The 11,111-nt window shown below is 44.6% G+C and overlaps 1 protein-coding gene across 1 annotated transcript in view; it reads left to right on the top strand.

Annotated features, from left to right (window-relative positions):
• The window catches only part of LOC109290402 (glutathione S-transferase theta-1-like), a 17,477-nt gene extending 6,856 nt beyond the window's left edge, over positions 1-10,621 (top strand). Inside the window, exons 3-6 of the mRNA XM_019506893.1 lie at positions 5,662-5,749; positions 7,183-7,333; positions 8,398-8,574; positions 9,571-10,621. Coding sequence (XP_019362438.1) covers positions 5,662-5,749; positions 7,183-7,333; positions 8,398-8,574; positions 9,571-9,771 — 617 coding nt within the window. The 3' untranslated portion in view covers positions 9,772-10,621. The remainder of the gene's footprint in view (positions 1-5,661; positions 5,750-7,182; positions 7,334-8,397; positions 8,575-9,570) is intronic.
• Positions 10,622-11,111: the final 490 nt, after the last annotated feature.

Here is an 11,111-nt window from a genome sequence, read left to right as displayed (position 1 = left end):
CTGGCTCTTTGCTGCCTTCTTTCCTTCCCCAGCATCATCTTGCAACTTTCTTTTCCCTGGAGTTGTGCTCAGAGAGCTCCAGCCCTGATGCCTGCCCAGCTGCCTAACAAGGCTTACAGCCAGTCTGCAGGATGGTGCCTGTCATCAGCCTGACACACCAGGGTCCTCTCCCACCACTGGAACAAACAGCCAAGAGGCATCTTGGAACTGTGTACAGGATCTTTAGCCTGAAAGGATTTAGCCTGAGTTTAAAGAGTTATAGCAGCATTTGGCAGCATCCTCATGTTACAGGTTGGTGCTATCTGTACAGCAAGAACAGGCTGCTGTGAAGTGTTTAGTAACATGATCTCTGACAAAACTTGTCAGATAAATGATCCAGTAGCCAGGAGGCAAATTTATGTGGCCAGGAGCCAGACAGCTGGTGGTCCTGGAGCTCTCTATTCAAAGAATGGGGTGCCAGAAATGGAAGATTGCTTAGGACTCTTGAGATTTAGAGGCAAAGCCCTGGCAGAGAGCAATGGGCACAGGCTTAAACTGCTTATTGGTGTTTTTGGCTCCATATGCAGCTTTTGCAAGATAATAATGAGTTGTTTGCCCCGGAGCACCATCTTTGATCATAGGTCTGAACGGCTTAGATGTCAAAGAGCAGATATTTGTCTCCAATCAGGGAGCACTTTTGTTTTCACCAACATCAGCTGAATCTTGTTGGTCCTTTGATAAGGGGAGATATGCTGTAATTGCTCATAATTGCTTCTTTTTTTTTTACTCTGTCACCATGTTTTCCTCCTACCATTTTAGCTTTGTGACCGTCACCTCACCTACTGCTTCTTAATATACCCTTCCTCCATAAGCTACCACATGGGGTTGTACTTCACCAATTCATTGACTCATATTGCAAAAGCCTTGCAGGGAAATTCAGATTACTCTGATTCCAGCAAACACTGTTTCCTAGGAAATGCATGGCACCATCAGTGCTTAACTAGGGACCAGTACAAAATGGAGCACCTGAGAGTGGAAACATGCTCTCACCCCCTAATAAACATAGGGAGAGGGGAGTGATACTGATTTTGGAGGGAACACCAAGGTGCAAAGTTTAGAGACAAGTGTCTGCAGCCCTTTGCTATCATCCTGACTTCCTTTCAACATACATACAGGCTCGGAGGTGACAGCCTGACTTGCACCATGGCTGAAAGGGACCTAGGGGTAATGACTGACCATCGCATGAACATGAGCCATCAGTGTGATGCCGTGGCCAGCAGGGCAAACAACACGCTGGCATGTATTAACCATTGCATCTCATGTAAAACTAAGGAAGTGATACTCCCTCTGTACTCCACACTGGTGAAACTGCAGTTTGAGTACTGTGTCCAGTTCTGGGTGCTGCACTTCAATAAGGATGTGGAAAACCTTGAGAGGGTCCAGAGAAGAGCCACCCATATGATCAGGGACTTGCAAGACAAGCCATATGAGGAAAGGCTGAAGGACCTTGGCCTCTTTAGCCTAAAGAAGAGAAAGTTGAGATGGGACTTGATAGCCATTTACCACTATATCAGAGGAGTGCATCAGGAGCTTAGTGAACAACTGTTCACTACAGCACCCCTGGGGAAGACCAGGACCAGTGGATATAAACTCCTGGAAGGGCGCTTCAGGCTTAATACCAGGAAAAACTCCTTCACAGTTAGGGTGTCCAGATTGTGGAATAAACTCTCTCCAGAGGTGGTGCAGTCACCTACCCTGGAGATTTTCAAGAGGAGACTGGACAGTCATCTCGCTGGGGTCACTTGTCCCCAGTTGTCTTCCTGCCTAGAGTGAGGGGGCTGGACCTGATAATCTGTGAGGTCTCTTCCAGCCCCTAACAATCTATGAATTGATGGTGTCCCATCCTGAGTGGAAGGGACAGAAAAGCTCATGTAGGGTTGCACAGTACGAACTGAATCTGTTCCATAGTCCCATCCCATGGATGCTCTGCCTGGCCTATTAAGAAAGTTGCTGTGTCAGATGAGAAGCTGCTGGGGACTAACTACCATGGTTTGGTCAGTATGTGCCTGTTCCTGGAATGCCCAATTGACTCCTATCCCTGCTGTGCTTTTTTGTGACACTCCTGGAAATACCACACAGCTGCATGTAGTAAATGAATAGGTTAGTAAGTTGCAGAGACCATGCAGCAGAAGGACATCCCAGACACTGGGCATTGCTTTCGAAGGGACTCAGATGCCTAAGATATCTGCACAGGCACACTCTGTGGGACTGTGCATTTACCAGAAGCACTCAGCTTGCTCCTGCTCAGGGCTGTGCAGTTGGTTAAGTTGACTGTTCCCTATTTCCTGACTGTACCTCCAGCCACTTCCATCTGCCAGTACTGAGCCCAAAGCAATACAGAGCTATCAGGAGTGCTCTGTTCTGGGGAATGGCTGGCCAGAGAACTGAATAGCAGGACTCATTTTCAATTTGCTTCATAAACTATACCCACTTCTCTCTTATGAACCTCTTTCCCTCTAATGACACACATCTAGGATTCCTTCTTGCTTATATCCTGACCTGTTGCTCGACAGTTTTTGAATTGCATTTATTCCCCATGGAAATTGCTTTCAGAGTCAGGATGACTGTTGTTCTCTATGCCTCCTCAGATGAGGTGGCATGTTGTTTTGACATCAAGAATCAATTGCAGCAGATTCAATTGCCATTAAAGAGCTGGAATCGTAAATCAGGTCAACGCCTATGAACACGGGGCCCTATATCTTATGTCTAGTACTGTTAACTAGAATAGGGGTTCTGGTCTTTGCTACCTGCAAATAAATTAATCAGCCCAATAATTAGCATAACACACAAACACTTAAATGATTTTTCTCATTCATGCAATATGAAACCAGTGGTGGCTCAAATGATTTTCTTAGAAACCCCAAGTGGCTCCACACACACCCTTGGTGGACTGTGCAGCACAGCTGCATTGTGTAAGTAAAACCACGGTGTGAGCCAAAGCAAAAAAGGTGCCAGTTCTCATTTATTACCCTGGCAGGAAGAAAGCTGCTCAGGTGAGATTCAAACCAATTTCCAACCTGCTATGGTAAATTAGAAGTCCAGTAAGGGACACTGATTTTTTGTTCTTAGCAGGTCTGTTACATTATTAAAGCACCTGGAACTCAATTCAGAGTCTTACATGGCACTCCTGCTGCCACTGTCCCTAAAGACATCGATGCCCTTTGGTCACTGGCTGGCTCAAGCAATAGGTTCAGACACCAGAGAGAGTAAAGAAACCTGCAGGATTTCACAGTGCATTTGTGGTTGCAAATGTTTATTTTGTGAATTGTTAGACTTTGGGCTGCACAAATGGATGCAATTTCCTTTTTAACCTAAACAAAAACCAAGCTACCTAGCAGGAAGGACAGGCTAATTCCCACACCCCATATCCTCCCATTCTGTGACAGCGACCCTCTCTCTCGTGCATATGGACAACACCTCTGCACAGCGTGCTGTGTCTGCTATATGATGGCAAAGCCTACCTGACTTGGCAAACATCACTCTGTCAACAGAGCTGGGCATACAGCGGCTGCTAGCATTTAGACCTCTCCTAAATAAACAGGGCCAAGGACACCCAAAACTTAACTCCTTGCATGTCAGCCAGGTTACACCATCAATCAATTTGCCTCACTGTTTTCAAGCTCTAAATATTGGAGATAAGGGGGGGTGGCCCTGTACTTTGTCTTTTGACCTTTCTCTCTTCTGAATCTTGTTTGTGCATCTCAGTTGACAGGTTTAATTTTGTGGAGTATTTCGGCAGTGCTGGTGTGAGGTACTAGTTGTAGCGATGCAACAATGGCAAGGGAGGCTTTATACCAGCTTCACTCCAGTCCTTCATGGGTCACATGGGATTTTGTTTACTTTGACTTCTTCAGCCATGCACTATTATTGCCAGGAAAGGGCTATGATGAAATTCTCAGGCTAATTGGTGCCAGGGGATAAAGCAGACACACAAACTGTTATCAAGGATCGGCTGACCTACAATAGGTTCCCCCGCTATTTTCATATAATTTGCCCATGTGTTGCCATACTTAAAAAGCAGCTAACTGAATTTCTTACATGCTTCTCCATCCATTATCCAACCTTGAAAAAACTTGGGGCTACAGGGACTGATTTTCTTCTGGCAACTGGGAGTCCTGTTGAATTCTTGCCCCTGCCCCACATACCAGATAGAGAAATTATTTTTGAAGTTATGAATCACTGTGTTAACTGCAGTATTTCTAAAACCTTTTGGCCACAAAGTAACCATCACTTAATAACTACTCTTGGCCATGCTAATCTGAGCTGGATTTCCTCTCACTTTAGTATGCCAATATACAGAAACCTTAAAGCAGGTAAAAAAAACCCTGTATTCATATATGCATGCCAACCCTGGAAATCAGGTGCCAGTTCATAAGTCCATAGCGCACTTAGCAAGAGGTATTTTGCCTTCCTTGAGAAGCAGGAGACCTGATTAAATAACGACCTCTCTATACACTTGTTATTTGGAACACAGCAACAGTGGAATTTAAACTCTTTTATGGGGAGAGAGGGAAGAATAAACTACCTGCTGGGTTTTCCTGAAAGGGATGGGCTAACAGCATTGGCCTGGTGCCACGCACAGTACAGGCAAGTGCTGTGCAAACTTGCCTCACCAGAGCTATGCTAATGCATGGCAGCCCTGAGCTCCAGCCCCCTGGCACTCCAGACTCAGGGAATCTTAACAGGCAGATGAGTTTCTTCCTGGGATGTCCTGAAGTACTAAAGTAACTGATGTTTTTCTGATATCCATGTTCAGTCTTTTCCTGGTCAGAGATCTGGGTGATGAGGTTCTTCAGCATCTTCTTTGTTTGTGGTGTTCAGTCCTCCCTGCTATTCAGAACCCAACAAACCATATTCTGCTCCCTGTGTTTCTAAGCCAACTGGGCTGCGGTTGATTTTCATTCACTGCAGTGATCCCTGTGGACACACAACCTTCAAGCTACTTTTTCGTCCTTTTCCACTATAGCTAGAGTTGGTCTCATTCATGAGTTTCAGGAAAATGGCTTCCTTTTGGCCTTCAGAATAAGGGGCAGAGGGGTGTTAGTGACCATCAGCTTCACTATAAAGTTTTGCACACAGACCTGCTGCTTCTAGGCCTCTCTGATTCTTCTGCAAACGTGACAAAAGTATCAGCTGTCCTTATTCAAGCCTCCATCTTCTTTCCCTGTCTCCAAGACAGTGGGACATTGACTTCTGTAAGATCCCTACCTATCAGCTGTAGGGTGTATGTATCAAGCTAATCATCATGGTATCTGAATGCTAATTTGCAATGGACTCTTCAATATGCTGTGCAGTTACAGCTGACAGATGTCAAATTACTGAATTCTCAAGGCAACATCCTGAAATTCTTCCTGCCACTGGCAAATTGGATCAGGTTGAAAAGTGTGCAGGTTGCTTATTCTTAAAATCATTAATTTATTTTCCTTTTTATCTCAAAATATTGCATTGTGGAGAAATGACAACAAAGAACCCCATGGCCATTGTAAAATGATGGTGGAATATTGTTACAGGTTTGATTGTTCCTTACACGTGGATGGTTCAGGCTGAGGTAGGTGCTTACTTCAGCCTTGACAGGTTAAGACTCCTCTAATCTATGGCTTATCAACTTTTAATTCTTGTTAGCACAATCACAAAGTGCAGAGTCTGGCAAATTGAACATCCTGAAGAAAGTGCCAGCACTGAAAGATGGGAGCTTCACCCTATCAGAAAGGTAAGAATTCAACCCCCAAATCTCATTCACATCAGTAGGGATGAAATTATCACATTTGGTAACTAGGAAGTATCATTCTTTACAGCTGAAAAAGGTTACACAATCAGCCATTTGCATGTGTAAATTAGATTGCTAGTCTGCTTTGGTATCTCCTTCAAACAAGAAAATTGTAGGACATTTACTCACAGGAGATGTAATAATGTGATGTTTAAAGCTGTGCATGTATTGAATCGAATACATGATTCAATCTACACTTGAGCTGATAGTAAGAAGGGTCTGGGAATACCTGACATTATGTATGCTTGACAGGCCACTTCTTGCACAATTGATTCATGTTCTTAATTGGAAAGCACCAGTTTTCCAGCTGAAGAATAATGTCACAGTGCTTATCTCCTTTGTCACATGCCATACTTCTGGCTCTGAAGGAGCTAACATGGCTGGTGGCCGTGTTTGGCCAATGGGTGCCTACTTAAATGTATGCAGGGGCTTTTTTACATTTCCAACCTCTTTACCATGAACAGGATACACTCAAGGCAAAAATCACATACTAGGATGTAAAATTGGAATAAAAGCTCCTCCAAGCTCAGGAGCTGACCTGTCCTTTTGTCTTGCTTTTCAAATAACTTCCGTGATGAAAACAGACTAATTTAGCCAACTGGTTCTCATGCTTATGCAGTATGCTGAAAAACATGGGATGCCAGCACTGCAGTAGATTTTCTTAAAGCTTAAAAAAAAAACTTGTACTCTGTAATAAAACATCACGGCAGGATTTATGTTCATCTAAGTCCCTTGGACACTATAGTGATGAGGGCCAAATAGGCAATAAATAAATAAAACCTTGTTACACAAGGATCTGTCTGGGTTCTTTGACCAGGCACAGGATGCCTATATTTCCTTTCTTCTCTTTTATGAGTACAGGCTTTTCTATGTCACTCCCCTCTGGAGTATCTTACAAACATCTGCGCAAATGGTCAGGATTTGTAACTATCTGATTTTTCCTATCATTTGTCAATCATGACAGTCACTAGACTGCCACAGACACCACTGACCTGATCCTAGCAATCTCTCTTTGCCAGGATTTCTGCTGGCTTCACTCAACAGTTCTGGATGGGAAACCCTGGGGGGAAAAGGCCCTGAATTGATCTGATTAGATGCAGCATAGGAAAGAAAGAGCTTCCATTGGTACCCAAACACCTCAGAAACCAGAAGGAATGAGAGAGACCCATCAAAAAGTACGACTGCTAGTGGGGAAAGCATTGTCCACAGATGATGAAGATTATTTGCTATCTCATGCTCACCTCCCTTAGCTCCTTTGAAAATCTCAGCCGCCTCACTTTTTAGGAGAAACAGCATTATGGAGGGTGAAGGGTGCAGACAAATATGTTTTTGCATCTAACTCTCCTGCCCTTCATCTTCCACTAACATCTGGACAGCACTGCAATTCTTCTGTACCTGAGCCGGAAGTACAATACCCCTGATCACTGGTACCCATCTGATATCCAGAAGCGAGCCCTTGTTGATGAATATCTGTCTTGGCATCATACCAACATCCGGGCTAATGCTCCTAAGACCATGTGGATCAAGGTAAGGGCTTAGCTAAGACTACTGGTATTTCCCAAAAAGGCATTGAAACAGCCATGATACAAAGGGAATTTCTCTCCACCTAGACAGCACACTCATCCCCAGATCAAAGGAAGTTGCACAGAGGGAGCTGTTTCCTCTTAGCATTTGGACATGGAGAGAAGGCTTTCAGAATTTTTTTTCAAAGCATAAATCAAATGTGGAAGGTCTGCAGCTCATCAGGGAAACACAGATCCTTGTAGTCTGGGTTCCAGGATCAATACTAGTATAGAATAGGGGGAGGAAGGAAGGGATTCCTTAGTGAACTTCCTTTTATTGCACAGCCACCTTGAGCTCTAGACCACAAAGAGGAACTTAAAGGGATGGCCTCGGTCCTTTTGGTTTCTCCAGTGTGGTCTTTACTACACAAGTCTGAAAGTCTTCTATTCCCTCTAACCACAGCTCTCTCACAGCCTCACCAATTTGGAAACCAGAGGGAACCATCTGTACATACATCCACTGCTACAAAATGACGAGAAGGGTAGATGTGATGGGGATATGAGAGAGTGGGTGCAGGCAGCTTTGGTGTTGTGGGGCTCCAGAGAGCCCCGGCTCATGCTACAGCTCTCAGGGCTTCCAGGATTCCCACGGTGAAGCCAGAAGCGAAGGAGCCTTGGCTGCCAACTCGGCTGTGGTTCCCAGATCCCCATCAATCAGCTGGGGCTGGAGTGTTAAAGCATGTGCATCATTCAGCTTTTCAGAATAACTGAGAGGTTCCATTACAAGGTACAGCAGGAGGGAGAGGAGGAGGCAGTGTAGCTATAAAGCACTAGGGGTTTTACTCTGTGCGCTCCTTTATGTGTTATCTCATTTGGACTGTAACCATCTTGGCTGGAAACTTTTGATTTAAGTTAGGTGCACATCTGGATTTCCCTCTTGGGGGCCATTCATGCAAACAGCACCTCTTCAGCCAGTCAATGTACCTTGCTGATGAAGTCTACTGGGTGTCTTTCCCTTACATAGGGAAAGACAAATGAAATCCAGAGCAGGTGTGCCTGTGATGCCTCTCCTTTCTCCTCTCCATGCAGCTGCTGATTCCCCTCTTCACAGGCCAGCCATTGCCCTCAGAGAAACTTCAGGAGGTTATGGAGGGGCTCTCTGCTTCCCTGAAGCAGTTTGAGGAGAAGTTCCTTCAGGACAAGCTGTTTGTTGTGGGCAGTGAGATCTCTCTGGCAGACCTGGTGGCTGTTGTGGAGCTCATGCAGGTGAGCATGATGCTATAATCTGGCAGTCTCAGTATTGGGAGAAGCTAACCTGTTTGGGAGAAGCTGACCTGGGGAGAAAACAGTATGTGACACCCCTTCCTTAGAAATAAGACTGAAGGTTTAATTCATCAGGACTGGAGAATGGAGCCCAAGGCTGGAGTCAGAGCCCAGCAAGGAAGCTGACTGTAACAAACATTTCTCACCCATTTTGCCTCCACCAGGATTATCTGTTACTATCCTGCATTTCACCTTTTATCGCTGTTTACTTTATTCTCCAGTCACACAGTCAAAATCCAATGAACAGAAAGCAAGGAGCTATGCTGAACAGGCTCATATGTAATAATATAAAAGACCCGAGTCTCAGAGGTTGGGAGTTCCTGAACAGAGAATATCTTGCTCCAGATGGGAACTTACCAAACCAGGCCTGAAAGACCCTGGTTTGTGACTCCTCCAGGAGCTCCGACAGGGACACAAAGTGGGGGGTTTTCCCGACTAAGTTACGTGGATCATAGCTAGGTTGCTCACTCTCATGCTGTCTGGACTGGGATCCTACAAAGCAATAGCATTTCCATCTCCAAAATCCAGGTCCCCCATGGCAGACAAATAACAATTCTGCATCTCAGCAGTGCAGTGTTTTGGAAGATGGGACAAACAGAAAATAGCAACCTCTGATGGTCACCAGATCTTTTGTACCTGAGCACTGTGCACAAGTGGCAGCTGCCTGTGATAGCACGTAAAAGCTGCCACTGTGTTCAAGAGCAGACATAGGGCCATTAAGAAGGGCCAAGAATCCAGTCCAGTTGCTGCTTTTCTCAGATGCATGAACAGACTAGTGGATCCTCCCCACTTTCCTGATAATCCTCCAAGAGCTTTTTCCGCTTCTGTGGCAATCACATACATTCTGGTCTTATTCTGCCTGTTGCATAGGTGAAGTGGTGCTTTCCCTTATGGAAGTCTCATGAGTGTTTTACAGCTGCTGTCTCTCCTTCTCCGCAGCCTGTTGGAGTGGGTTGTGACATCTTTGAGGGCAGGCCAAGGCTGGTGGAATGGCGCAACAGGGTGGAGGAAGCTGTGGGGAAGGAGTTGTTTCTGCAAGCTCACGAGATGGTCCTGAATATCAAGGAACTGAGCAACATCCAGATTGATCCGCAGCTGAAGGCACAGCTGGCACCTGTCCTAATGAAGGTGCTGCAATGAGTTTACCTTCTGTTACCATTTTTATGCATCTTTCTTCCGTCTTGTTCCCAATCCCCATCTCCAACACTATGTTTACCTGCCCTTCCTGAGGTGGAGAGCACATTGCAGCACTTGCCACATGGAGAGTGCAACCTTCCATATGCCTTTTCTGCATTTTTAGGGCAGAAACTGGAGAATTCTTAAGATCTGTATCTGTAAAGGCACAGAAAGTATCAGTGAACTTTGCTCAACAGATCACTGCTGATGGGGATTTGGGGTTTCGTTTTTAATCCTCCCAGCCTGTATGAGCCTCGGTGGGGAGCAGAACTGCACAGAACCTGCATTGAATCTGATACAGCCCATAAGTTAGGGGCAAATGAGAACTGCATAGACCAGGGCAGCTTTTCCGCTCAGGCCAGGAGGTGAAAACGCTTTACTTTTCATCTGCTTTGTAACATTATCTCATGCTTGAAGACTTTGCAGACAATCAATCACCATATTCCTGCACAGGCAATTCAAGGAGCACAACTACATAGATTTGACTTAGATGAAAAAGTCTGCTGGATTTCTCTGTAGAAAATTTCTTCTCTCTGGAGCACTTGCTTGGCCACAAGCATGCCTTCCACATCTGCCCCAAATGCGGTACACATGCTTCTTGTTTCTGATGGTATCTCTTCACAGCTGAGGAGTTTGTTCAAATACATCAATAACTGTTATTCCCTTCCGTGTATATTTTTTCAATCCAACCATTGATCCATGCCTTGAAAATCTCCTGGGGGTGGAGGGAATGGGTTCTATTTCTTCCCAAACTGGGAATTTTTATTCTAAGTTTGAACCTGAAACTCAGATCTAATAAAATGATGAAAATAGATATTGTAATAAAAGGGTTATTTAACTGCATCCTAATTACATAAAGTTTGAGTTAAGACTTTCTCCTTTCAGAGGTAAGCCAGCCAAGGAAGATTAGAAATATGGTGTTGGGTTAGATCTTCAAAGTAGGATATGCGGCGGGGGGGCATTTCCTTCTGAATTATCTGAATCCCTTTTTCTAATATGGAGTTATATTTGTTTTTATTTATATTTTCCCAATTAAAACATAATATACTGCTACCTGTGAAAGCTAACAGGTTGCCAAGTTTATTTTTTATAAATTCAACAGCAAGAGGAAGCACTAAATAGATACTGACACATCCAGGTATCTTTATGGTCATCTGCTGAGAGAAAGTAAGACCTACCAGTGATTTTTCAGAAGGATTAGAAGTGTGTAGAGGGATGCACTAAACAAGACTAGATGATTCTTCTCTGCTTGTCTTTTTTATTGTAGATGTGTACGTCTGCATACTTGTTAATGGCGTGTTTCA

Source organism: Gavialis gangeticus, unplaced genomic scaffold (genome assembly GCF_001723915.1).
Source record: "Gavialis gangeticus isolate Ggan-Ray unplaced genomic scaffold, GavGan_comp1, whole genome shotgun sequence".
NCBI classification, from domain to species: domain Eukaryota; kingdom Metazoa; phylum Chordata; order Crocodylia; family Gavialidae; genus Gavialis; species Gavialis gangeticus.
The sequence above is the reverse complement of the archived record's forward strand: the minus strand, read 5'-3'. Positions and strand labels throughout refer to the sequence as shown.